This window comes from Moesziomyces antarcticus (genome assembly GCF_000747765.1).
Source record: "Moesziomyces antarcticus DNA, scaffold: scaffold_v10001, strain JCM 10317, whole genome shotgun sequence".
Classification (NCBI taxonomy): Eukaryota; Fungi; Basidiomycota; class Ustilaginomycetes; order Ustilaginales; family Ustilaginaceae; genus Moesziomyces; species Moesziomyces antarcticus.
The window spans coordinates 1,821,177-1,847,474 of record NW_014639009.1 but is presented as its reverse complement, the minus strand read 5'-3'; the positions used below and the strand labels follow the sequence as shown (position 1 = coordinate 1,847,474).

Here is a 26,298-nt window from a genome sequence, read left to right as displayed (position 1 = left end):
GCCTAACGCGCTTCTTGGCTTGAACACTCCACACGCGTCCAAAAAAAGCGGGTGTATGCACAGTGCATGCAGGTCAGCACGGACCGCCCTCATCTGACAGACGGTGGGGCACGGCCACCAAAAAAAAAAAGAGAGCGCAGGGCAACGCGTTCCTCCACGCGTATCCTCAACCTTGGTCTGACCTCCATCCACCTTGCAGCCAGGCTGGATGTCAGCATTCGGCGGCGACGTACGCTGTGCCTGGGGCTCGCAAGCATGACAGCCGGATGTAGTGCGGCGACTTCCGCGAGCGGCTCGTCGAGCTCGCAGCTGGCGACGCCCAGCACTGCCGCACCGCCGCTGGCGCATCTGCGGCTGGGTCGCCGAAGCCGACGAAGCAGCAGCAGCGGCGCGAGCAGTAGCAGCAGTGCGAGTAGCAGCGCTGCACCTTCTGGCAGCCTCGGATTGCGTGCACGATCACACGGACGAAAGCGAAGACGACACAGCACGCTGTCGAGTAGTGGCGTCGCATCGGGATCGGACGACGACGAACGCGCGCCTCCGACGGTGAGGCTTAGGCTGGGCAGCTATGTGTCGGAGTTCAGGATCGCGGGTACGAGGAGCAGCTCGCCGGGGACGGGACGCTCGACGTCACCATTGCTGCCACGACAGCGCCACCAGTTGAGCATCCACGCCATGGCACCCACACCGCTGTCGGAAGCTGTGCGGTCAGCTGCAGCGGACGACGATCAGGACGATGGCGCGGATGCTGATGTGGACATGGACCTCGAGGTGCAGTCGACGTTCCAGGCCATGCAGGTCGACAGCCCCATTGCTTCGCCCTCTCCGTCGAGTGCCGCGCCGTTCTTCAGCCGCCTCGATGCGCTGCCGGACGCTCGGCCACCGAATCTGGTTTCGGGCGCCACGGCGGGTGTGCTTGCCCCGCTGCTTATCGAGCCGCGCTACACGACGCCATCTCGTTCTCCCGTGCAGGCCAATATGGCGCTGCCGTCGATCTCTGCCCTGGCCAACGCAACCACCGTCCAGCCGGGGGTGTTTCCCTCGGCCTCGCTCATTGCAGCACGCCGAAACTCGCGCAGTAGCCTGGGGCTGCAACAGCACCAACCCGCTTCGCCATCGCCGCTCTCGCGGATGCAGCCGCAGCATCTCGCCAATCTCAACCCGTTCGCATCGCATATGTACCACCACCCGCATCAGCATCCCGCTCCGTTGTCTCAGAATCCCAACCGCACAAGGTCGTCGTCCACCCCTCCATCGCCACGCCCGAGCCAGCCGGATGGCGCACAGCGCGAAGTGCCCCCCTCGCCCGCTCGCCGACATTCGGACGGCACGCCTACCCATCCACTTGCCTCGTGACTTAGTAACCGTTCGCACGCGAGCACACTGTTCTGTTGTCAATCCATCGCAATTTCGCCTCAGCTATGTCGACGCGGTGTATTCTGCTGGGGTTGAGGGCCGTCTAGGCTTTCTTGACACGCGGAGTGGCGACGCGGATGGCGCTGCCGCGTGCAACGCCCGTCCACCACAGCACGCGGAACTGCCACGCCCAGAAAACCAATGCGCAACGAGAGGTCAGCATGCCGCAGCACCCAGGAGCCCGTGGTGGATGTACTTACACAGAACAGGATGAATGTGATCATGATGTTGCCGAACAGCTGCGCATGTCCACGTCAAAGTGTCAGTCGCGCTCAGCTCTACTGCAGCGAGGGGGTGGAGGAAAGGGGGGGGGGGGACATACGAGGCTGTTCCAGCTGGCCGGATTGGCGAGCAGCCTGAACTTGTCCACCACCGTGGCCTTGTGCACGCCCACCAGGCCCGTTCTCGTCGGCGGACCATTGGGCAGCAGCCAAATCGTCAGTCCAATATGTGTCCCTGCCCCACCCTCAACCACACAATTGATCAGTCTTTATGCCCACTATCGCCAGCAAAGGGGGTTGAAACTTACAATCGGCTGCGCCGAGCACAAAGAAGAGGTACCTCAGGATCCTCTCTAGCGCCACGTCGTTGTTGCCCCTAAGCCACTTGCGGAGCGCGTAGAACATGAGCGCCGAGTTGAGCATGATGAGGAAGTAGCAGCTGCCCAGCTGGCCGAGCGCCATGCGTGCCGAGTCCGACAGCACACCCGCGTTCTGCAGCCCGCTCTGCAGCTTGCTGCTCGACAGGAAGGCGGGTGGGATGAGCTCGTGGTGGTAGCGCTCCGGCAGCACCAGCGCATAGTAGCTTCCGGCCAGAACGCTTAGTGGTTCCAAAACGCCAAAGAAGTAGTACTGACCATGCCATGGAGACATGGAGACAAGCGTTAGCATTCAGAGATGAATATGCTCGAGGTGGAAGGAGGGATGTGCTCACCCAGTGATCCGGCAGTGGGTCTAGCGAGGCTGTTGATGGCGGCATCGTGTGGGTGATGTAGAGGGTATGGTGTGGTAGCGAGGAGAGGTGCGGGTGCATGTGGAGCAAAATGCATGAATGCGCCGGTGTTGGACCCGCGGCTGGCGTCACGTGAGAGAGCGGCGCGCGTTAATTTCTAAATGTTGGTGCAATAAGCCTAACAAAATTAAGCGCGCGCCGAGGCAGACGCGCAGAGAGCAACACTTTTTGCGTCAACACCCTGCATGCTGCTTTCGAGCCGTGATCCGTGTTGAATCACCACCACCATCCGCGCATCACCATCCACACCACCCACTCTCAATCCCCCATCGGAAACGTTTCTGCATCACCTCGACCTGCTCTTCACCTCCTCTGCCATACACAGCTAGATCCGATCAACCTCCTCGCTTGGACTCAGCACACGATGTCGGCCGTTTCACCGCGCGATGATTCTGCGGCGTTGATGCCTCCACCCTCGCTCCCATCCACATCTGCTTCCCCCAACACGGCGGCAGTGGATGAGGCGCGGCTTACGGACGACGACATTGACGCACTGATCTCGTCGCTGCAGCCGCACGAGGAGCTGGACCAGCTACGGGCGATTGAAAAGACGATCCGCGAGACGCAGTCGCGTCGTCGGCGCGAGGACGAAGAGATGCGCGCCAAGATGCATGCGCTCGACTCGGCGCTTTCCGACCTGCGCAAACAGAGCACCCGCCAAGCAGCCGACTGGCGTTCCCTAGCCCAACACGCCGAAACCATCGAAAAGCTCGACAACAAGAACTTCGACCTCGCAAAGAAGATCAACGAGCAGGAATCGCTGCTCTCGAGTCTTCAGACGGAACTGCTCGAGTTGAAAAGGGCCGCGGAAGAGTTGGAGGAGATCGATGTTGAGGACGAGTCGGAGATGGATAAAGATGCGTAAGTACCGAAATTTCCGCGGTGAAGAGGAAGAGGATGCTGACATGGGGCGACAGGTTGAGACTGCGTATCTTCCGAGGGCTGGGATTCTTGCCGTCCAAAAGCACAGATGCATCCGACGAATGGTCAACGCTGCTGGTCAGGTCGGATACCCGCAACTCGGCGATCCACTTTGACATTCACACGGCGCACCTCAAGCAAAACGAAATCTCTCCGCTGGTTCTAGCCGACCAACTCTGGAAGGCCGCCGAATAGTCGCCCGCAACCAGCAACAAGCTACGAGACGTCTCATTCCGTCGGATCATCCGATCGATTCATGTACTTTACTTTTCTCTCCTTGCAAACACACAGAGACCGCTTGCAAACACTGCATTCGAGACCAGGAGACTTTCGAGTGCTGGCTCACACGCGTCCGCATCGGGCAACCCCGAGTCCGGTCGATCTCGTTGAGGTAGTCGGAAGGTCAGACCGTGCTGCGCCATATCCTTTTCGTCGTCGAATCGGACTGTCCTGGGCTACCTGCTGGGAGACGCCCTTGCTCGCGGCTTGGACGTATCTGAGTGTGCGAGAAATCGCCGCATCACAATCGTGAACTACGCACGACGACGCTTGGCATGAAGCATGCCGAACTGGTGCCATGCAACCGCGTAAACTGCGTGTCAAGACGAAAGAGACTCGAGCGAGGTGGGCGTACAGGCTGTGCTGCTGCATTCGAAACCCAGCGGACAAAGGCGTCGAGGGATTGTCGGGTGCAATAATGGAGCAGATGTGGTGCAAACCATGGTCCCACATGTGAAGCGCTAGTGTGACGTGCAATCCCGAGTTCAAACGGCTAATAGGATATGCGTTTGATGCAGGCTGAGCAGCAGCAGCAGCCTTTCATCCCAAAAGTCCTCTCAAGGTAAGGCAGTTAAGTTAGCGCATCTCAAACGCGCATGGCGACGCTTGTACGTCGCCGGCTGAGCTGCTGCGTTCGAACCACGGACACTGAAGAGACTCGAGTACGGCGAGCATATGATGCAAGCTGAGTTGTCACATCCGAGCCACGAAAACAAAGGAGACTCGAGTGGGGCGGGTGCACGATGCAAGCTGAAGGGCTGCTCGAGACCGGAGTGGGCCGAGAAATCAGAGCATCTCAAACGCACATGACGAGCAGGCCAAGCTGCTGTCTTCGAACTACAAAGACGAAAAGAGCTTCGGTCGGGTGAGGCAAGAATCACCGCAGACAACGCTTTCGCACGTATGATACACGCTGCGACTGCTGCATTCCATACGAACAACCTCCGAGTCAGGGTGAGAATCAGCGCATCTCCAACGCGCACGACGAGAATGCGTACGATACAGCCTGAAGGGCTGCATTCGAGCAAACCCAACAAATACAACTTGCGGGATGGAAAGAACAATTGTGCACGACGTGTCTTCATACGATGAGCTGCTGCATTCGATCCATGACGACAAAGACGCGAGTGAGTCGGGCTGACGATGCAGACTGAGCTGCTGCTTTCGAGGCACGAACACTCGAAGACGAAATAGACCCGGTTCAAGAGCGAAATGTCACCGCATCTCGAACGCACACGATGACGCATCGTACAATGCCGGGCAAGCTCCTGCTTTCACACCACAACCACAGCACGAGGACGAGAGAGATTCGAGGGAAGGGAGAATCACCGCAGACCACGATTCGGGCGTACGGCGCAGGCTGACCTATTGCATTCGAACCACCAAGACGAAAACGAAGTGAAGCGAGGATCACCGCAGACGATGCCTCGGACGAGACCGGCTGAACAGCAGCATTCGAAACCAAAGACCCTTGGAGTGGGGCGTCAACGCATCTCGAACGCACACGACGACGCTTCGGGCGTATGGTGCAAACTGAGCTGCTGGTACGGCTCCGAGTTTTCGTGAAAGTAAAACCCGGACATCTTGCCCCTCGCGCCCAAATCGTCATAATCCGCATCGGCCTCGGCCCACAGCCCTGCAAAGGGATCGTCGGTCGGCAGCGGCATGTGCGGGCTCGTGGGCGAAGCGGGCCAGAATCCAGGCCCCGACTGTAGCGCCGGTGGAGACTGCGGACCGTACCCGGCCGAACCCTGCTGCTGCTGTTGGTGGTACATATGCGCCAAATGCGGCTGTCCCGGCGCAGACAACGACAGCTCTCGACGTCGCTGTGTCCGCGCCGCATACCACTGCGGTCCCGACACCGAAGTGCCCGCACCCACCCCACCACCCTGCGCCAGAATCGGCGACGTGCCCGACGACAATGTATGCCCGCTCGCACTCGTCATCGACACATTGCTGTTGCTCCTCTGCCTCGCCTCCGCCTCGACCCTACCCGGCGGGGCGGCACTCTCGCCCAGCTCGACGCAGACATAGTAGAAGCCCGCAAAGCTGGCGCCGTTGATGTCGCGCACGCGGTGGTCCGGCACGAGGAACTTCTCCTTCCAGCGCATAAACACAAACGGCTTGTTGGCGTGGTGGAACCTCAGCCCCGGCTTGGACAGCGCCGAACGCAGCGGTCGGAACGGCGGAAACCGCGCCCAGTGCTTGAGATCATCCGCCTCCGTAGCACCCCACTTGCCCGTCACGAATCCATACCGGTCGCCGATGATCTCGGCGTCAAAGTAGGTGGTGAGCTCGGGCCAGTCCTCGGTGAGCCCGCGGATGTTGAGGTAGCCGCACAGATGCGACGCCTCGAGGTCGACGTTGACGATGCGCACCGTCACGTCGTACGAGTTGCGCCCCGACTTTTGCGTGCCGTTGAACGTGGCACCCGGATACAGGCAGCCGCGGCCCTTGGGCGGCGTGCGCAGACGCGACAGCTCGGCGAGGGGGTCGGGCTTGTACGGGTCGAACCAGCGCACGTCGCCCCACTTGGCAGCCACGCCCAACGCTTCTTTCTCCGCATCCGCGCCTTTTGCGCCCGTCGCCTCCTCCGGCTTCGGGTCGCGGAACGCCAGCGGGTCCGTGTGGTACTTGACTGCGCGAGTGGGGTCGAAGGTGTGTGCGAGCGCGGCCGAGGGCACCGAGAGCGAGGTGGAGGTGGAGGTGGTGCCGAGCGATGCGGGCCGCTGTGCGTGCGCGGAATAGTAGAGCGTGTCTGCAATGACGTGCCTGGGTATCAAGCTGAGTCGAGGCCGAGTCATGGCCGACGGGCCGTAGGGGTCGTCGTCCTTGGCCGAAGTTGGATCCGCGCCGACTGCAGCAAATGGCAGCGTAGTTGGACCGGTGGAAGAGCCGGAGCGGCTTAAGCGGCGCGCCGACGAAGGGCGACGTTGCTTGGCTCCGCCGGGGATGGCGTTGGCGGGCGCCGGGACATGCACATGCGATGCGGCAGCGAGTGAAGTGCCCGATGCCTGCAAGTGGCTGCTGCTGCGCGATCTTGACTGTTGCGGGGAAGACGGCGCCAGTGCGGCGGCAGAGGGAGTGGGCGACGGTGCAAAGCTGTGAGTGTCTTGCGCGTTGAGAGCGGGCGTGGATTCTGGTGCGAGGGCGGATGCATTGGCAGGAGGGAAGCTGACGACGACTTGGGCAGAGGAAGCGCTTACACTCTCGTGACCGAGTCCAGGACCATTGTAGCTCAGGCTTCTGGAGAAGCTGCCGGAGCGACCCAAGGCGTCGGTGTGCGTGGCAGGATCGGCGCCATTGGCATCTGCAGGGTGGCGATGGGTCGAGGCGTCGGCGAAGCGAATCCTGGTACGGCTTGTCGAACGGCCCACGGAAGGGGGCGAGGAAGGCGCTCGCAATGTCGGGGACGCTGGCGCTCTTTCGAGAGGAGGGAAGGCGGAAGGGTCGTGCATAGTGACGTCGTCGATGGAGTGGGATCTGGGAGCGTCACCGCCAGCCCCCATGTTGTTGACCGAGATGGTGAGGTGAATCTGAGGGCCGTTGGTGTCGGAGCTGGTGGACGCGATTGGCGGTTCGGACGCAGTGTCCGGGATTTGCGGATCAGGGGCGTGCTGGGTATCTGTGTGTCGCGTTGGGGCTGATGGCACGGAGAGATTGGCCGAAGAAGCTGGCTGCTCGTGGGAGCCGGCTGCGACGATGGTGGAGCGGCTGGGGTCTTGGGTTGTATCTGCGAGCTGAGCGGAGCAATGCGTGCAGATGGCGTGACCGTCCGAATCTGTCGCAACGATGTCGTCGTTGGTGCCGAGGTGTCGGGAGAGGGCTACGGCAGCGGCAGCGTTGATGGCGGAGGTGAGGCTCTGATGCGGCTGAATGCGGTGGTGGGAGCGGACCGAGTCGGGTGCGAAAGCGTACGAGGACGGGCTGGGCGCGGGCATGGAGGAGCTGGACGAAGCATGGGGGTGTGAGGTGTCGTCGGAAGCAGGGGCGAGGTCGAGAAGCTGACCGCAGCGAGCGCAGTGCTTGGGTTGGGCTGCGGCATTGGTGCGATCGTGGGCCATGTGCTCGTCGGTGCTGTTGGCGGGTTGGTATGTCGAGGCCGAAGCCTGATCGGCCTGGGTTGGACGAGCATCTGCAGCAGCGTCGTTGGTGGTAGCGGTGGCGGCGCGCGGGAGTGGGTCTGCCGAAGCAGAGCGAGAGATTGCGGGCATTGTGAAGGAAGGACCCGGGGTCATGTTGGAGCCGAATGCAAACCAGTCGTCCGATGAGCACGATGCCGCCAAGATGCGTGGCCTAGTGCATTCTTTGGCTTGGCCACTTGGGTACGGAGTGCGATTGCGATGGCTTTGCGATTTCGCCGTTTGTTGCGATGGAGCGAGATGGTTGGGTTGGGGGTGGAAGGGTGAAGGCGGACGAGGGTGGCTGATAGAGAGAGAGAGAGAGAGAGGCTGGGAGCAGTCAGGCGAGACAAGCGAGCTGCACTGCACGACTCCACACTGCTGCACCTCCGCGCCGCCCAAAGCTGGTCAGGGCCGTGTGAGTGAGCGCTGAGAGGGCACTGCACGAGTCACTCAGTCCAAGCCAGCTTGGGTTCAGCCCGCGCAAGTCGAATTGGGCGGCAGCGCAGCAAAATCGCAGTGATTTCATCGAGCGCGCATTTCAACGGCCATATCGAAAAAAAGGCCAAAGCTCCAAAGCACGTAATCTCACATCTTGACAGCCTCGCCTGCATACTGTACACACGCATTCGCCATGCTGCCCTTTGGGGTTTGAACTACCGATTGGATTGATCAACGGACACTTCGACGCAGAGGCTGGCCGAGGAGGCAGCGGAGGAGCATGCTGGGCACCTCGAGCAATCCGCCCACGTGCTCGCCGTATCCTTCAAAGATGTCGCCCACCGCCAGCGCACGCGATCGCAACCGAAATCGAGCCGTCGACATCTCGCCCACCACCTTGACATCCATCGGCCTCGGCTCGAGCTCCTGCAGCCACATACCCGCCGGCAGCCGATGCGAGTCCTTGATGCGAAGCATGAGTGCAAACAGCGGCAGATGGTTCAGCAGTCCCAAGCACGTCTGAATCACCCCGACCTCCAACGCCACCACGCCAAAGCGCGCCACTCCAAACGCCAGATAGTAGACGTATACGGTGGGCATCAGGAACGCCATGAGCGTAAACAGCAGCGTACCCAGCACCAGCTGGTCCAGCTCGTACCTCGCATCGTCCAACCGTCCGCCGCGCAGCGCATTGCGCTTCTTGCCGCGAAACACGTCGAACAACGCCGAGAGCACGTAGACGAACGCGCGCAGCGTGCGCGATGAGAGCGTGTAGAACATGGTGATGTGCAGCGTGCAGATCGACACCACGTCTTGCATCACGCACAGCACCATTGTCACACCCATCCATCGCCCCACCACCGCCGTCGCCAATACCAGCGCCTCGAGTCGCGGCAGCACATACGCCAGCGCCTGCGAATGCCACGCATGCGTGAGCGACGCATAGGCATCGCTAAAGAACAGCGACAGCTCCGTGTTGAGCTTCAACCCCACCGGCCAGCTTTCCAGCCACGAGAGCAGCCAAAACACGCCGTCCACCAGGTAGCGTTCCACCAAGCCTCGACCCACTCCAGCCAGCATCGCCGCGTTTTGCACCAACAGCACGCTCGCTGCGTGGCCCAGGATGACGTCGTTGGCGATCAGCCAGATGGCATTCCAAAGCCCAATGTACGGCGCTGCCAGCTCGTGCGTGCCCAGCTTTTGCTGCTTGCGCAGCTGCCGCAGCCGCGACGCCAGCCGCGGTGCCACGACCATCTGCGAGATGCGCGTGTCCAGCTGACGTGCACACGCGGACATCGAGACCAGACTAAGCCCGGCCGATCGTAAGAGTGGATAGCGCAGCGCTTTCTGCACACCAAGCGCCACCAAAGTGAGTGCGCGGCCGAGCAGATGCAGTTGATCGACGACGATCGATCGCTGCGCCGGCAATGCCGAACCGTTGGACGACGCCTTCTTGATCTCGCTGCGGGCGAGGTGCGCGTACTGGTGCTGCAGACGATTGATCAGCTCGATGGAGCGGCGCAGGCACGTTCCGCGGGGCATTCGATTCTGGTGCGGCTCGACGTCCTTGAGTGATCGCCAGTGCACCGGATCGAGCATGAGCAAGCGCAGGAACTTTTGCTCGTGTGCCGAAGGTGCGGCGTAGGCAGCCATGCGAGACGAGAGCTCCGACGGATCTGCGTCCGAACCGAGCAACACAGCTGCGAGCGAGACGAGCTTCATGCCGGACACGGGCGCGAGCCGAAGGGAGTCGAGCGAAAAGTACTGCATCATGCGCGAGTTGGGCACCGTGTACTGCACCACACCCGAGGCGCAGGACGCGGCATCCTGGATGGCTTCCGCACCACCTCCCAGACGTACAGAGACGAGTGCGGGAGGGTCACATCGTCTGGACCGCGGCACGGCGCTGATCCAGATGGGCGAGTGATCGCACGCTTGATGCTTTGCATCGATGCCGTCCGAGGTGTCGTGCAAGATGCCAAGGATGGCGAGGTCCTTGGACTCGATCGTGCTGCGAGCGGCAGCTATGCATCGTGATCGAGCTGTGCCGATGACCAGCGCAGCAGCCTCGTGCGGGTGTCCAGGCACGATATAGCCGACGAGGAGGGCTACCTCGCCTTGATCCGGCTTGTTGTTCGAGGCATCGTCAGCGATGAGATAGGACAGGTCGACGAGCTTGGCCGGCCAAAAGACGAGCAAGCTTTCGACCCGCCTAGCATCGAAGCGATCCTCGGTTCCATCCGGGCTGCGGTCTTGCAGCGATGCCGATGCTTGTGTGTGGTTGTGATTGGAAAAGACTTCAAAATGCGACATTTGTGCGCACGCTGTCTACCACGACCTCGAGCGAGAACGCCGAAGACACGGGACGCCAATCGACTGCAAAGCGTTCATCAGGGATGCACGAACGGTCCTGTCAAACAAACGTCGAGTGCAAGGACGAGTCAGTCATTTGAACACGACGAAGCTCGGGATGCAGAGAGCGCGCGGCGTTGCATGTTGATCAGCCAAAAATAGGCAATAAAGTGGTTGTCCTCTGACCCTCTGCGCTGATTCGGCGCAGAGGTATTTCGGATCAGGTCTGTGAAAGTGTTTCTCATCCTGTGAACATGAAAGTGGCGCTGCGAGAATGTGGAAACTTACTCTTCTTGTCAGGATCCCCCGCGCGAGGATGATGGTGGAAGACGGAAGGAAGACTCCATCTGGCGAATTTGCGAATTGACCGACACAGCGTGTGCCTGCGTGCTCTCTTCCCCCTTTTTTGCACTTCCAACCCGCCGCATTTTCTCCTTTTCCAAAAGACTGCGGAAAGTGATCCGGCGAGCCCAGGTCGAAATTCGTACATGTGCGGTGGAGTACAATCTCACACTTTGTATCGAATTTCCATCTGCGGACACCATCAACCATCTGCAAATGGCCGACGAGACGAGCTGTCACGACGATAGATAGGATGAACTGTGCTTGCAGTGGCCGCGATAGAGTAGCATATGTGACAAGAGTGCGAGGAGGATGAGGGCCGGCGAGTTGCGCGGTGAATTGCGTTGATAACGACCCGAATCGGGATTAGGGCGCACCGGCTACTTGGCGGGTGGATTCAGCGGGGCGCGGTGGGGCTCAAGCGGGGAAGCCGGTTCGCAAAGTGCCGTTACGACCGATGATTGGCCGATTCTCGAGATGCGTTCTGCCAACACAGGCGGCGTACCCCGCTCTCTTAACCCCTCATTGCCCCCGCGCGGTTGACGCCGAAGGCGATGTGCAGTGACCACCTGACCGGCTGTCAGTCTCGCTCGTGCTTTGTGTGTGTCACAGGCTCGAAATCCGAACCAACACACCCGCGCCCAAAAGTCTTCCTTCCAAGCACTTATTGTCCCCGTCGTCACTCGTTCACTTTACACCACCACTGCCATCTTCTTTCGCGCGGTCGTCTTGCAAACATGCACTCCGCCAACCTCCTCCGCGCCTCGTCCAAGGCCATCAACACCTCCTCGGTCCGATGCCTCTCCACTTCCTCCACCGCTAGGCTCGCCCAGCCCGCTGCCGCCGCCGCCGCCTCGTCGGGCGCCGCCCAGGCGCAGCTCAGCCCGCTCGCGCTCTCGCGCGCCAAGGATGTAGAGTCCAAGTGGCAGGGCACCTCGATGCTCGGCGGCACCACAAAGAACTACGTCGACGGCAAGTTCGTCGACTCCTCCACCTCGTCCTGGCTCGACGTCAACGACCCCTCCACCCAGGCGCTCCTCTCCAAGGTGCCGCTCACCACGCCCTCGGAGTTCGACGCCGCCGTCGCCAACGCACACGCCGCCTTCCCCGCCTGGAGGGAGACCAGTCTGCTCAGCCGTCAGCAGGTCATGTTCAAGCTCCAGGCGCTCCTCCGCGACCACATGGACGACATCGCCAACGCCATCGTGCTCGAGCAAGGCAAGACGTTTGCCGACGCCAAGGGTGACGTCCTGCGCGGTCTCCAGGTAGTCGAGGTGGCGTGCGGTATCACGAGCACGCTCATGGAGGAGCGCGTCGAGGTGTCCAAGGACATGGACACGTACGCGCGTCGCGAGCCGCTCGGCGTCACCGCCGCCATTGCGCCCTTCAACTTCCCCGCCATGATCCCGCTCTGGTCCATCCCCATGGCCACGGTGACGGGCAACACGCTGGTGCTCAAGCCCTCGGAGCGCGTGCCCGGCGCGTCGATGATCATCGCCGAGCTGTGCGAGCGCGCAGGCATGCCCAAGGGCGTGCTCAACGTCGTCAACGGCGCCGTCGACGTGGTCAATGGCATCTGCGACGACCCGCGCATCAAGGCCATCTCCTTCGTCGGTTCCGACAGGGCCGGCGCACACATCTACCACCGCGGCACCGCCAACGGCAAGCGCGTCCAGGCCAACCTCGGCGCCAAGAACCACGCCATCCTCATGCCCGACGCCAACAAGAACTTTGCGCTCAACTCGATCGCCGGTGCGGCGTTTGGTGCGGCCGGTCAGCGATGCATGGCGCTTTCGGTGGTGGTCGCCGTGGGAGAGGCGCAGTCCTGGGTGCCTGAGCTCGTCGAGCGTGCCAAGCAGCTCAAGGTTTCCGGTGGCTTTGAGGAGGGTGCGGACCTGGGTCCGCTCATCTCGCCCCAGGCGCGCGAGCGCGTACGCAGCCTCACGGGCAGCGTCGAACAGGAGGGCGGACGCATCCTCCTGGACGGCCGCGACTTTGTATGCGCCGACTATCCAAACGGCAACTTTGTCGGGCCTTCGGTGGTCGAGGCTGGTCCCGGCATGAAGGCGTACGACCAGGAGATCTTTGGCCCCACGCTCGTCGTGGTCAAGGCCGACACGCTCGACCAGGCGGTCGACTACATCAACAAGAACAAGTACGGCAACGGCGCGGCGATCTTCACCACCAACGGCGCCACCGCGCGCAAGTTTGAGAAGAACGTCAATGCCGGTCAGCTGGGCGTGAATGTTCCCGTGCCCGTGCCGCTGCCGATGTTCGCCTGGTCCGGCAACAAGGGTTCCGTCCTGGGCGACATTGGCTTCTACGGCAAATCGGCGCTCAACTTTTACACCTCCTTCAAGACGTCCACTTCGCTCTGGAGGTCCGACGATGCACAGATGTCCGAACGCGCCTCGGTCAACATGCCCACCATGTCCTAGCCTTTTCCACTTTTGGCTCGACATACGCCGTGTAATCTTGGTAGAAAATAGTGTATGACAGTGTGGCAGAGTGTGGTATTAGGCAGTGGGGAGAGTGAGCGTGTGAAGCGCAACTTGGTCAGTCACATAGTCCGAATCGGCGTATCCGAGCACCGAGGTGATCTGCGACGATTTGAGCCCTTTGATCCTCTCGCTCTCGATCGACGTATAATTGGCTAGCGCACGGCCCACTTCGACCAGCTGCCACTCCCACTCCTCATCCCCGTCCACACCATCTCCGCCCGCCGCAGCGTCCGCTGGAACAATCTTGGCTGATGCCTCACCAGCGAGTGGGCTGGAAGGAGTTGGGGCGTCTTTGCGTAGCGAGTCGATGATGGGCGGAGTCTTTGTTCCCGCCCCCGCCTCGCTGTCGGTTCGCAGAAGGTACTGTCCCAGTGACCTTGCGATGGGCGCAGAATTGGTGAGTGGCGCACCCTGTTCGAGCCCACTCGAGTGCGGCGTGGATTTGGAGATGCGGCGGCGCACGACGAGACGGATGGCCTGCATGCGTTCCCAGTTGCCCTCGACACCCACCACGCCCGCAGGTAGCAGCCGTCCGCCCGAATCGGTGCGCGCAATGCGCTTGAATGCGCCCTCGTCAATGATCAACGCTCCTGCCGGGTGCAGTGCATGCAAGATGCTCCACTTGCGCGAAGAAAGCGGATTCGGCTTGGGCATGAAGATCGTATGTGCCGGTGCATCCAATGGCGGATACCCAATCAGCTCCTTCTCCTCCGACGCCAACGACGACACTGATGACGCGAGCGAATCCATCTTTACCCCCGCCCCCGCCCCAGCCGACGCTTCCGACGGAATTCCGTTGGCCACCACCCGGATCATGTTTTCGGGATGTTCGCCGTTGAGGATCACCGTCGCCACACCCGCGGCGGTGGCGAGTTCGGCCGCGATGAGTTTGGTCTGCATCCCACCCGTTCCGAAGCTCGATCCCATCGTTGCAACGGATACCGCCTTGCGAGCCGCCGCCACATCCTCGACGACTCCCAGCCGTCGTGCATTCGGATCGCTGCGCGGATTGCCCGTATACAGCCCATCCACATCGGTGCACAGAAAGAGGTAGTCTGCATCCACCAGACCCGCCGTAATGGCCGAGAGCGTATCGTTGTCGCCAAAGCGCAGTTCAGAAACCGAGACCGTGTCGTTCTCGTTGACGATGGGTATCGCATTGAACGGTGCCGAGATGAGCGTGTTGAGCGTCGTGCGCGCGTTGTTGTAGCGCGGACGGTCTGCGATATCGTTCCTCGTAAGCAGCACCTGGGCAACCTCGATCCCCACCGTACCGAACAACGAGTCCCACAGCGCGATCAGCCGCAACTGTCCCAGCGCTGCAAGAGCTTGCCGTTCACCAAGCGATTTAGGACGGTCGGTGATGTGCATGCGGATGCGACCCATCCCAATGGCGCCGGAGCAGACGATGATGACTTTGTGCCCCTGCGAACGCAGCTTGTGGCAGGTTTCCACCAGCGAGCTCAGGATGGCGATCTTGGGGAGCTGCGTCTCCTCAGAGATGATCGATGATGTGCCCAGCTTGATCACGATCGTTTTCGACGCGGTCGACCCGGCTGCAGCAGATGACGAAGACGCCGCCGCTGCGACGTGACTGGAGCCGGTCATGCTTGAGTCTGCGAGTGTCTGCTGAATGTGTGTAGGTCTAGAGATTGAGAAGCGAGTGGAGTGGTGGACGGTAAGGAGGCGAGAAGAACGTCGTAGAGTGATAAAGCAAGATGGAGGTCCGCGTGACTCGGGTCGCCTGTGCCATCAGTCTAATTTCACCCCTTTTGAAATCCAACAATTCGCCGCTTCTTTCACCGCGCCATGCATTCGTCGACTTCCCCTCCGTTAGATGTGACCGTTCGATGTGGGCGGTGCTGTAGAAGATATCGTGTTGCGATGCGGGCTAAAAGTACAATGTGTTCGTCGCTCTTCAGACGTAAGCCTTGCCGTCACTCTGGACGACCTCTTGCAGCTTGAGGCACAGATTGAGCAGCTGCAGCTCCTCATCGGCACCGTCGGTGAGGCACTTGTCCATCTCGGCCATCAGCAGGGCCGCTTTGGCCTTGATCATGGCGAGCAAGGTTGGATGGCCGATCACGTAGTCGTGCAGCTGGACGAGCAGCTGCGTGATCGAGTAGCCCTCTCTTGTGATCACACGCACCTCGTGGCGGATGCGATCAAAGGCGTCGCGCTTCTTGGCGCCCGCGTCCATGTCGACATCGCCGTCGCTGCCTGCATATGCCTCGATGCCTACTGCATCGGCAAGGCTCGAGATGACACGGCTGGGCACGACGCCGGCGATCTCCACGATGGATGCCGACGTGACGGCGCTCTTGTCATCGCCCACCACGCTGTGCAGGCGAGAGGCGGATTGAAGGTACGTGATTGCACGACGCAGATCGCCGTCCGATGTGCCGATGAGCGTGTCGAGCACCTTGTCGTCTTCAAACGTGACCGCCTCGGTGTTGGCGATCATCTCGAGCCGTGCCTTGGTGGACGAGGTGTCGAGCGAGCGGAAGCGGAACTTGCTGCATCGCGACGCCAGCGGCTCGATGATGCGCGTCACATAGTTGCACACGAGGCAGAATCGCGTGATGCGGCTGTACTGCTCCATGATGCGACGCAGCGCACTCTGCGCATCCTGCGTCATGCTATCCGCCTCGTCGAGAATAATAATCTTGAACGGCGGACACGGAAACCCTTCCTTGGGATTGGTCACGGCCAGCTTGGCAAAGTTCTTGATCTTTTCGCGCACCACCGTGATGCCGCGCTCGTCCGAGGCGTTGAGCTCCAGCACACGCGTCTTCATCAGCTCGGGCCCAAACAGCTGCCGTGCGAGCGCCAGGATGGTCGACGTCTTACCCGTGCCCGGAGGACCGTAGAAGAGCATGTGCGGAAGATTGTTGGACATGAGCGTCTTTTTGAGCACCGCGACCGTATGCTCCTGCGCCGTCACCTCGTCGATCGTCTTGGGACGGTACTTTTCCACCCACGGTCGCCTCGCCGCCTTCTCCTTGGCGAGCTTCTCCTTCTGCGCCGCCTGGCTGGCATTGTGCGCCTTGGTGGCCTGCTGCAGGAACATGGCCGAGTCGAGCTGAATCGCACGTTGGTTTGTGGTGGCGTGTGCGAGCAGTATGGTGAATGCTAGGATGCGAACAACAACGCTGATGGTGCTGCAGCAGCTCGTGTTGGGCGGTTGCTTGGCTGGAGCAGCGTCTCGCACGGGTAGCTGCGCGCTTTGTGCTGAGTTGGTTGTGGAGCATTTCTTCCGACAAAGCAACACGCGACGCGTAAAGTCCGCAAAGCAGCTCAGCTCACTTCGCGTCCCGCTGAACCCTGCACACCGCAACACCCAGTTGCAAGGCTCTTCCGGGCTGTCTCTTCCAGGCTGCCTTGGGATTGGAGAACGTTCACAGCCTGCTGTACAGCTGAGACGACGGCACCCGCAAAGGCCCTCAGAACGTGCCGCCTCGGCGTGCGAAATGGAGCAGCGTGGGTCCAAGCGGGTGACTGTGTGGAGGAGCCGAGCAGCAAAGATCAGAACACGACACGTCCTGCGTCGCGCGTGACGGCAGAAATTCAACACTTTGCTGAGGGTCCGGGAAAGCCTGAGAGCAACAGTCGGACACGCAACAGTTGGTCAGGAAGCTGGCGTCCAGCAAAAGGCCGTGAGGGCGTGAGAGCGTGTGAGGCGTGAAGGGCGTCAGAGTGGCTGCTGCCTGACGCGAAAAGTGGGAAGCGTGTGCGTGTTTCGGTCGCCACTCGAGCCTGATGAGATCCTGGATCCTTCCGCACTCCGTTCCTCTCACTTCGCCGCGTTCCTCCTCTCCATCCCACTCGTTCGGTCCTTCATCTTGCATCTCCCGTCTCTCGCAAAGCAGTCACATCGGTTGCGACTCGCGCATATCACACCGACGGAACCGCCAAGTAGCGCCCTCGCGGCTCAGCCGACGCGCTCACTCAGCCTGCAAGTTGCGGCTTTTCCTGGACGATAACCTGTTCGGCGCTTCCGAAGTGAACATTACGATCCAGTCTCACTATTGCGCTCCCTCTACGTCGTCGCTTTGCTCAGTCACCAACTCGCTGGAAGGGGTCCGAAGGATCACGCTTCTGATACCGTTTGCATTGTTGCGCCTGCACCCGAGCGATGAGCGTTCTTGCACCGCCGCCTTCGCCGTCGCCTTCATCGTGCTTTGATGCGATGCTCTCCGACACGGACATCAACATCGACCGAGCCATGCCACCCACCAGCCTCAAGCGCAAGGCATCCAGCACAAAGTCGCGGGCAGCGGCGGCCACCCACGCCTCGAGCAGCGACGCCGAGAACCGCCCTTTGATTCAGTCCAGCTCGGCCTCCACCATCGCAAAGCCAAAGCGTGCTGCCGGGGTCGCCGACATGGCGCCGTCCAAATCCGCATCGACCTCTTCTCCCGCCCCGGCTGCAAAGAAGGCCAAGCTCACCTCCTCGGCTGCGCTCGTCGAGCTCAGAAATGGCAAGCTCGTCCTCAAGCAGAAGCCGTTCAACTGGGCCAGCACCATGCCCGTCCTCAAGGCGGTCATCACCTTCCAAGAGTTCCTCGACGTTCACGAAAAGCTCGACAGCATCCCCCAGGACCATCTGCATGTCATTGCTAAGCTCGCCCAGGAGAGCGACAAGTCGCTCGTCGAGCTCGCCAAGGCCATTCGAAGCAAGATTTTGCCCGAGGCTGACCTCGGTTCGAGCGAGTCCGACGACTCGGCCACGTCTGGCGCAGGAGCCAAGGCCAAGCTGCCGCTTTCCTGCATTCAGGCTGCCATCAGTGCAGTGGCCGAGAGGAGAAACTACGGCATCGACGCCGCCATCGCAGGCCCGCACGCGTCAAGCAGCGATGCTGCCGATGCCGTCGCTGTGCCTGCACCTCTCCAGCTGTGGAGATGGGAGGTGACAGACTTGACCATGCTGCCATCCGAATTTATAGAGAAGCTCCTACAACGCCGAAGCGAGCGCGAATCGGCACGCACACAGGCAGAACAGTTGTTCAGCAGTCTCACCGAACAGGAAAAGCAGGCGCTCCTTTCCAAGAGCACAAAAGCCAAGATCTCAGCCACCGTTGCTGCTGACGCTCAAGTGCATACGCCGGCGGGTTCGAGCGCTTCGCAACCAATCGCCATCGACGATGACAATGACGACGGTTCCGTGGCTGACACCGAGCACGACCGCAAAGCCGCACAGGCTCCTTCGACCCCTGTTGCCTCACGCAAGCGCAAGTCGCCCTCGTCCACTTCCACCCCGCAATCCACTGCCAAGAGCTCGGCGATGGCCGGCGACACGTCCGCCTCGGCTACATCTTCACCAAGAGAGAAGAAGAGGGCCAAGGATGCTGTGGAGCTGTCGCCCGAGAAGCAAAAGGAGAAGGAGGAGAAGGATGCTGCAAAGGCAGAGCGCCTCAAGGCGAAGGAGGCCAAGCGACTCGAACGCGAGGCCAAGGAGCTCGAAAAGCAAAAGGCGAAAGAGGCAAAGGAGGCTGAACAGAAGAAGGCCGAGGAGCTCAAGCAGCGCCAGGTCAACTTCTTCACCTCGTTCGTCAAGAAGGCCGCCCCGAAGAGCCCGTCCAAGTCGGTTGTTACTGCTGCCGCGAGCAGCACTGCCTCCGGGAAGCCGGCCGAAGACGTCTCCGACTTTGACCGCACCTTCCTGCCTTGCCAGTACAAGGACCTGGCACCCATCAACCGCTTCGCATCGAGATCCGGCAGCAAGCCAGAGCTCGAGATGGGCCAAGACGACCTCAGCCGCGATGAAATGCTGTCGCAGTTCCTCACGCGCGCATCTGCTCTGAGCGGCAATGCCGGCACACGTGCCAGGCGCCGCAAAGGGGTCCACCCGCCCGCGTCGGTACGCGAGATCAAGCGGGTCGTGACCGAGTCCGACGTGCTCGGGGGGAACGCCCAGGAGCAGGCCGAGAAGGCGCTCGAGACGCTGCAAGACCGCGGCAAGGTGCAGATGAAGCTGCTCCAGTTCGAAAGCGATCGTCGTCCGGGCTGGTACGGCACGTGGACCAAATCCACCAACCTCATCAGCCCGCGTTGTCCGCTCGGACAGGACCCGGTGTCGCTCGACTACTCGTACGACTCGGACGCCGACTGGGAGGAGCTGGGTCAGGTCGAGGGCGAAGACGTGCAGGACGGCGAGGAAGAGAAGGAGGACAGCGTCGGCGACTCGGACGAGGACTCGGAGATGGACGACTGGCTCGTCGACGACCTCGAAGTCGAGGAGGAGGAGGAGCAGGCTCGCTCTGCGGCCAACGCGATGGACGTCGACGACGAGATCGTCGAGGTCGACAAGTTAGGCATGCCCGTGCCCGCTCAGCCAGTCACCACCAACTTGCTCCACCCCAAGAAGAAGAAGAAGGTCAAGCTATTAGGCCGCCGCTTCGACGCCAAGCTTGTGCCGTTCTCGACCGGTCCACACTGGGAGAGCGAGTTCGGCCGCTGCGACTACGACCTCTTCTCGTCGTACCGTATCGAGCTGCTCAACGACGCGTGCTTCGGCCTGAACCCGTTCACGTTCACATCGGCCGAGCCCGCCTCCTCCACAAGCGAGCCTGACGAGGCGGGCATCGTCGATACGCCCACCAAGCCACGCCGCGGCCTCCCCGCTGGCGGCGTGCTGGCGGCGCTGTGGGGCGATGTTGCAGTCGCGTCCGATGCTCCTCCTGCCCATGCCGCTCCCGCTGCCGACAAGCCCGAAGCCGCTGCGCCGACGGCGTTCAAGCACCAGCTGCATCCCGACGCGATCGCGCCGCTGCTCGCGCGCATCCACGGCAGCACCAAGACGCGCGCCGGCCTGGTGGACGACCTCAAGGAGATGCTCGACCAGCTCGCCATGCCCGCATCCAAGAACGCCATCGGCGAGCGCCTCACCGCCTACGCCACCAAGGAGAAGAAGCCCAATGCGCCATGGGTGGTCAAGCCGGCATTTGCGCATCTGCTCCCCTCTTAGCTTCGATCCTTCTTTCTCATCCTGTATCTAGCACGCATAGTCGGAGACAACACACGAGCACGATTTGTACGCAGCGCGCCAAAGATGATGGCTTGAGATTGAGCGGGGGAGAGGTGGTCAGTAGAAGGCGCCGTAGGTTCCGCCTGGTTGCTGCTGGGTTGGAGGGGGTGGGCCACGGGCGGACCAACCGAATTGGGGGCCGGTTCCTGGGAGAGGAGCGTTTGCGCCTGTTCCCGGGGTGAAGCCTTGGGGTTGGTACGGCTGTTGGGCATGGTACTGCTGCGCTGGCGGTGGGGGTGGTGGGGCTCTGGGCAAGCCTAAGCCTGGGATGGCGTATTCGTCTTCCTTGGAAGCTGAGTTGGTGGGGATGAAGGAGCGGTTGGCAGCGGCGAGGCCGGGGATGAAGCTGTCGTCTGGATTGTCGACGAACGACGAGACGGGGATGTCCTGGGTGCTGGTAGCATGCGACTGGGTTACGGCCGAAGGTCTTGCGCGTTGCCAGAATCGAGTCATGTGATCGTTGCTACCGGAACACAGGATGTGTCCAAAGGGATGCCATTCCAAACTCCACACGTTGCTCTCGTGCGCCGTATGGTTGGCCCACAACAGCGCTTCGTCCATCCTCCTGCCCTCGCTGACATCCATCCCCTCACCACCTCCACCCATCATGGATCGTTCCACAAAGTTGCTCTCCGAAAGAGCCTCGTTGGTAGCCGCGGTAAGGTCCCAGAACAACATCGAGCCTTCGCTTCCACCAGACACGAGAAGATCGTGATGCGTCGGATGGAAGTCGAGACTACACACCTCCTTGGTGTGACCCTTGAGCGTGGTCTGTTCGGCCATCATGCGCAGATCATACAGCTTCACCGTCATATCCCTGCTGGCCGTGGCGAACCTCAGCCCGTCCGGACTGAACTTGCATGCCTGCACCGTATTCTTGTGGTTGTGGAAGGTTGCCAGACATGTTCCCGTAGGATTGGCACGCGGATCCCACACCTTGACGAGGTTATCCTTGGACCCACTGATGAGCATGCCCTTGGACGCATGCCAGTCGAGACACTTGACGTCCCAACCGTGTCCCGTGAGCTCGCGAATCTGCTTGGCAGAATCAAAGTCCCACACCTTGAGCAAGCTATCGTCTCCGCCCGAGGCGAATTTGCTGTCGTCCGGTGACCATGCCAAACCCCTGGCCGAATCCGCATGCGCAGTAAACGCCTGGAGATTGTTGAGGTTCGACTGGAAGTACTTGACCGTACCGTTCTGGTCGGCCGAGATGAGGTAGGTGCCGGCCTTGTTCCACGCCATTGCGCGCACTGCCGAGTCGTGCGCCTGCATGATCGTCTCGAAATTGAACGTGAGACCGTTCCAAAGCGTAAATTCTCCCGACGTGCTTCCTGTCAGTAGACGTCTTCCGTCGGGCATCCACTTGACCACGTTGACGGGGCATCGGATCTTGTTGGTGCTCGTATGCACCATCACGCTTGGCACGCTCGTTGCCAAGTTGTCGTACCCTGCCGGCAGTAGAAAGTTCGGGATGGCGTGCGGGGATGGATACACCAGTCCGTGCAGTCCATCGACACGAGTGGTAGAGGCAAGCGCGCGTCGGAGACCCAGACGAGGAAGCGCACCGAAGTAATCGACGGTTCTGCGCTGCATGAACTTTTTGATGCGACGTCCCTCGTACCCAAGCGCAGTGGCCGCTTGCTGTGCCGCCATCTCCTGCACTGTGCGCGGATCGGGCTGCGGTGGTTGCGGCGCCTGCGTGAGGTGCAGAGTCGGCACCCATACTCGCTTCTTGTACGGTGGAGGATACGCGTGGTGTGGGAACAAACGTGCTGCTTCGAGATCCTCCTCTTCTTCCAGCGTGCGTTTGGACGTCGACGCTCGCTCGTCAGCCTCGGGTGGCGTCACTGGCAGCGGCGTCAGTGATGGCGACCCGCTCCGTGATCGACCGTCATCCTTTGGCGTGACGGCATTCGCTTGTTTGAGAGAAGGCGATCCGGGAGATGCCGGCTGCGTGGCTGTCGGCGCCATCGCGCTGTTGTTTGCCGATACGGAAGGTGTCGATAGTCAGGAAGAAGTTGCGGTCAACTTAGCAACCAAGGTCCAGGCTCGACGAGATGGGCGCGATGAATCTGGTGTTGCTTCAGGGTCGGGGCGCCTTTCGCAAATCGGCTCGTCCGCGTCCACTCTCTCCGACTTCCGCGCCCAGACGAGCCCGAAAATTTCAAACGATGTTAGACCTTGGGCCCTGGGCGCTTGCCCTCTCAGCACGCTCATTCAAACTCCCACGCAAAGGCCAACACGATACTCGCACGCAAATCATGGCGCCGAGCGACGTTACAATGCGCGAGAGAGAAGATGTGCGATGATGCCAAGTGCGTATTACGAATAACGTCTAAAAGTACAAGGAATGCAGAGAATAGAGCGGACATGGTTGTTTACGCGCCGCCATGGCCCGCGCCAGCATTGACGGCGGCGGTGATGTGGTCGCCGAGCGCCGTTGCCACGGTGAACGCCGTGACGAGCAGACTCTGCCCGATCACGTCCACGATAGACGAGACAAAGGGAAGACAGTAGATGTCGGGGTCGTAGTCTCGGCTCCAGAGCACGAGACAGATGACGTGGGCCAGAGACAGCGCACACATATCGGCTACCACCGACGCCGTCACAAACGCCAGCCCAAACGTCCATCCGAACGTCATCTGCCCCGACACTCGAACGGCAACGATGAAGGCGGTCTTGATGCTGACGTCCATGATGAGCAGGCTGATGGGCACCAGCCAGCCCTCGATGGGTGGGATGCTGAGCACGGCGCGTGCAGTGACGAGAGCACCCCGAACCCCGCCCATGTCGCCTGCCTTGGATGCGGCACGGAGCAGCGTCGCGCCCTTGCCCGAGTGGAGCGCCGTGGTGATGCGCGACGCAAAGATGGCTGCGCAGGCTCCTGGAAGCCCGATCATGACCGGTGTGAGCAGCGCAAAGCCCTCGTATCGACCGACAAAGTTGTCGAGCACCAGGCCGGCGCCGGACGAGATGAACATGGCCATGATGAGCGGCACCCATCCCGACGTGAGCAGCTCGCGCACGTACGCGTTCCTGTACGTGACGATGAACGAGACGATGCACGCCAGGGCCATCGCGGCAAGAATCACCGTGGCGAGGAAGGTACCCTCAAAGTGGGCGAGCGCACTGGCGAGCAGTCCGAGCAACGCGAGCGTGGTCAGATCGCCGAGCGAAGCAGCGAGCGGAGATGCAATGTTGTCCGGGTTGGCGCCTGCACGACGAGCCATGACGACGAGCGCACACATGAACGAGCCGAGAATCAGCGACGAGAGCGAAGCCGACAGCACGGCCGTGGCGATGACGAGGGCAAATTCAAAGTAGCCGTTGCGCAGCCGCAGTGCTGGGTCCTTTGGTGGCTGGTGGTGGTGAATGATGCGGCGACGTTGAAGCCAGCCGGCTCCCTTTGCTGGCGCGACCGACGACGCCGACAGGCCCCGCCTGCGGTTGCGCAACGTCACCGCCGAGAACGCACTTCTGACGATGGTGTGGATCAGCGCATTTTCGGGAGTCTGCGCTTGCGGTGTGGTGGGCATGGGTGCCACGGGTGCCTCGACCTGCGGCTCAGGCGTCACGACGCCGAGCACAAAGGCAAGCACGCCTGCGAACATCGATACGATCATGGCCTGCACTTGGAGCAGCGCCATGTTTCCTCGGATAAGCGTCTCGCGCGTGCGCCTGACATCGAGCTCGCCGATGTTGGCCGACGTGGACATGCGCAGCGAAAGATTCATCTCGAGGTTGCCCTTCATGTTGAGCAGGATGGGGATAAGGATGAAGAGCTTGTCCACCTTGCGAAAGACGGGCCAGCGCGCAATGTGGACGAGGAGCTCGCCGGAGAACATGAGCGAGAGCAGACTGATGATGAGCGTGGGAAGCGCCTCGCGAGCAATCTCCCAGAAGCGAGAGAAGGGTGATCGGGTGGAGCGACGCGAGGCGGTGCCGCGACGGTCTACGAAACCAGCGGAGCCGAGTAGAGATGCCTGCGTCTCGTACTCGTCTGCGAGGTCGTCCTCGAGCGCGTGTCGATGTGGTGCAGAGGGATGCGAGGTTTCGATGTCATTGCGTATCGACGAAGTGCCGCGCTTGAGATCGGCCCCCGAGTAGCCCGAGCTGCCGGCTTGCAAGGTCTGGGCATCGTCGTTGTCCTCGTCATTGTCGTCATCATCGTAGTCTGTGACGCGGATCTGTTGGGGTTGTATCGCTTTAGAATCGGACGCTTTATCGCCTTGGAGTTCCGAGAGGCTGCCTACGTTGGTGCTGGCGTCGTCATCGTCGCCTTGTTCCTCGGTATCGGACGAGATAGTGTGGTGGGGAGCTTGGAACGAAGTATCGTCAATAAGGTTGGAGGTGACGGTGGGGCCAGTGGGCGTATCGTTCAAGGCTGTAGCGACGTCATGATTGCTGGAGCGAGAAGAAGCAGGATCGACCATGGATCCAGCGGAGAGAAGATGCAGCGCTGAGGAGTCGATGGAGGGAATGCAGCGTGGAAGAGGCTAGGATGTCGAGATGGTGGAGAAGGGGGACGGATGGTCCTCTTTGAACGTTTGGGTGGGTGGATCCTGTGTCGAGGTCGTGTGACAGGGGCACACGAGGCTGAGTGCTGAATGCTGTCGATGGGAAGGCAGAATGCAGCCGGCAGAAAACAGAGGCGGGCGGACGAGGGATTGAGATCGAGACCGAGACCGAGACCGAGACGACCGTGCCAGTCACTTCTTCCCAAAGCAGCCAAGTGTGAAGTGTGTGTTGTGCGAGGGAAGGGTGCGTGCGTGCTTGCTTGACCGCTTGCGTGGGTGAGAAAGAGGGCGGAATGTGGAGCGCGAAGCGGCAGTCGGCTGAAAGCGCGCAGACGAGCGAGCGAGCCTTGTTTTGTCGAGACAGGTGTGGCTTGGCTGGGCTGCCTGGTGCTGCTGCTGCTGCTGCTGCCTGCAGCCACCATCGGCTGCATGCTCGGATGCTCCGCCCATTCTCACGAGAAAAAAGCAGCAACCCTGTCGTGCTGAGATCGAACCCCTTTTGCTTTTGACCCTGTCCGAATTTCGATTTCATTTATCTTCCCACCACCTCGCGGGCCAAATGTACGCACTCTCTCACGGCGGAGATGCACCTCCCATCTCGGCTCGCCCGCATCTTTTCGAGACCCGCAGCGACCCTTATCGTCGCTCTGCACATCGCTCGGGCGGATCGTGTTCGGCTCTGCCTCCGCATCGTCACATCGATAGCCGCTTGCTATCCGCTCAGCGTGGCGAAAGGGGTGATAAGGCGGGACGTTTGAGCGAGCAGTCTGGTGCGGTCCTGACCTCTAAGAGGTGCTCCTATCAACCAGCTGGACCTGTTCGCTTCGACATTCCGTGAGCGCACACACCAGGTCGTGTGAGATGGGCGTTGTTCAGATCAAGCACCGAAGAACCCCAGTGTAACTGGGATCGCCATCACAAACAGCCACGCAGAGCCGCAGAGCCTACCGAGCCGCCATACAGCCGAGCCAAAATTCCAGAACCTTTGCTTTCAGGCGTCGTCGGAACCTGAATTGGCGATGGAATTTTCTCTCTCGGTCATGCCGGGTGTGTATTGTTCGAGAGGCGAGACAGCTCTCGAGAGCACTGTTCAAAACGGACCCGGTCCAGCCCAGCCGGCGAGGCGAGCCATGTCGACTGAATTCAGCCAAGTCGCAAGTCGCGATCACACGACGCATCCATTCGACTGCTCGTTCGGACCTGAAAGCTTGCGTTGGTGAAGCTGGCCCTGCTCGGGCCTCCCGACCGCTGACTTGCGCTCACATGGAGGTGGCCGGCCCGACGGGCAGATGTGCATAAGCTTCCGTCCAATTATTAATAAGCTTTGGACCGACTCTTTTCATGTGCGAGATCGTCAAAGCGGCAGT

General features: G+C 61.0%; 11 protein-coding genes across 11 annotated transcripts; 4 read left to right on the top strand and 7 right to left on the bottom strand.

Moving 5' to 3' along the window:
* Positions 1 to 255: 255 nt before the first annotated feature.
* PAN0_001d0661 (uncharacterized protein) lies at positions 256 to 1,356 on the top strand (the record flags this gene model as incomplete). Its single annotated transcript, XM_014804276.1, has 1 exon — positions 256 to 1,356. The coding sequence occupies one exon, from the start codon at positions 256 to 258 to the stop codon at positions 1,354 to 1,356; it is 1,101 nt and encodes a 366-aa protein (XP_014659762.1).
* Positions 1,357 to 1,459: 103 nt separating this feature from the next.
* Positions 1,460 to 2,394, bottom strand: PAN0_001c0660 (uncharacterized protein; the record flags this gene model as incomplete). Its single annotated transcript, XM_014804275.1, has 5 exons — positions 1,460 to 1,537; positions 1,617 to 1,655; positions 1,739 to 1,872; positions 1,946 to 2,267; positions 2,350 to 2,394. 5 exons carry the CDS (start codon positions 2,392 to 2,394, stop codon positions 1,460 to 1,462), a joined length of 618 nt encoding a protein of 205 aa, XP_014659761.1.
* A 397-nt stretch (positions 2,395 to 2,791) lies between these two features.
* PAN0_001d0659 (uncharacterized protein) lies at positions 2,792 to 3,543 on the top strand (the record flags this gene model as incomplete). The annotated part of the gene is made up of 2 exons (XM_014804274.1): positions 2,792 to 3,288; positions 3,393 to 3,543. 2 exons carry the CDS (start codon positions 2,792 to 2,794, stop codon positions 3,541 to 3,543), a joined length of 648 nt encoding a protein of 215 aa, XP_014659760.1.
* A 1,568-nt stretch (positions 3,544 to 5,111) lies between these two features.
* Positions 5,112 to 7,841, bottom strand: PAN0_001c0658 (uncharacterized protein; the record flags this gene model as incomplete). The annotated part of the gene is made up of 1 exon (XM_014804273.1): positions 5,112 to 7,841. The coding sequence occupies one exon, from the start codon at positions 7,839 to 7,841 to the stop codon at positions 5,112 to 5,114; it is 2,730 nt and encodes a 909-aa protein (XP_014659759.1).
* Positions 7,842 to 8,420: 579 nt separating this feature from the next.
* PAN0_001c0657 (N-acetylglucosaminyl transferase component Gpi1) lies at positions 8,421 to 10,502 on the bottom strand (the record flags this gene model as incomplete). The annotated part of the gene is made up of 1 exon (XM_014804272.1): positions 8,421 to 10,502. One exon carries the CDS (start codon positions 10,500 to 10,502, stop codon positions 8,421 to 8,423), a length of 2,082 nt encoding a protein of 693 aa, XP_014659758.1.
* A 1,118-nt stretch (positions 10,503 to 11,620) lies between these two features.
* Positions 11,621 to 13,321, top strand: PAN0_001d0656 (methylmalonate-semialdehyde dehydrogenase; the record flags this gene model as incomplete). The annotated part of the gene is made up of 1 exon (XM_014804271.1): positions 11,621 to 13,321. One exon carries the CDS (start codon positions 11,621 to 11,623, stop codon positions 13,319 to 13,321), a length of 1,701 nt encoding a protein of 566 aa, XP_014659757.1.
* A 78-nt stretch (positions 13,322 to 13,399) lies between these two features.
* Positions 13,400 to 14,992, bottom strand: PAN0_001c0655 (glutamate 5-kinase; the record flags this gene model as incomplete). Its single annotated transcript, XM_014804270.1, has 1 exon — positions 13,400 to 14,992. The coding sequence occupies one exon, from the start codon at positions 14,990 to 14,992 to the stop codon at positions 13,400 to 13,402; it is 1,593 nt and encodes a 530-aa protein (XP_014659756.1).
* Positions 14,993 to 15,302: 310 nt separating this feature from the next.
* On the bottom strand, positions 15,303 to 16,454 carry PAN0_001c0654 (p-loop containing nucleoside triphosphate hydrolase protein; the record flags this gene model as incomplete). Its single annotated transcript, XM_014804269.1, has 1 exon — positions 15,303 to 16,454. The coding sequence occupies one exon, from the start codon at positions 16,452 to 16,454 to the stop codon at positions 15,303 to 15,305; it is 1,152 nt and encodes a 383-aa protein (XP_014659755.1).
* A 1,065-nt stretch (positions 16,455 to 17,519) lies between these two features.
* PAN0_001d0653 (uncharacterized protein) lies at positions 17,520 to 20,351 on the top strand (the record flags this gene model as incomplete). Its single annotated transcript, XM_014804268.1, has 1 exon — positions 17,520 to 20,351. One exon carries the CDS (start codon positions 17,520 to 17,522, stop codon positions 20,349 to 20,351), a length of 2,832 nt encoding a protein of 943 aa, XP_014659754.1.
* Positions 20,352 to 20,468: 117 nt separating this feature from the next.
* PAN0_001c0652 (WD40 repeat-like protein) lies at positions 20,469 to 22,385 on the bottom strand (the record flags this gene model as incomplete). Its single annotated transcript, XM_014804267.1, has 1 exon — positions 20,469 to 22,385. The coding sequence occupies one exon, from the start codon at positions 22,383 to 22,385 to the stop codon at positions 20,469 to 20,471; it is 1,917 nt and encodes a 638-aa protein (XP_014659753.1).
* A 407-nt stretch (positions 22,386 to 22,792) lies between these two features.
* Positions 22,793 to 24,847, bottom strand: PAN0_001c0651 (solute carrier family 41 member 1; the record flags this gene model as incomplete). The annotated part of the gene is made up of 1 exon (XM_014804266.1): positions 22,793 to 24,847. One exon carries the CDS (start codon positions 24,845 to 24,847, stop codon positions 22,793 to 22,795), a length of 2,055 nt encoding a protein of 684 aa, XP_014659752.1.
* Between the last annotated feature and the right edge of the window lie 1,451 nt (positions 24,848 to 26,298).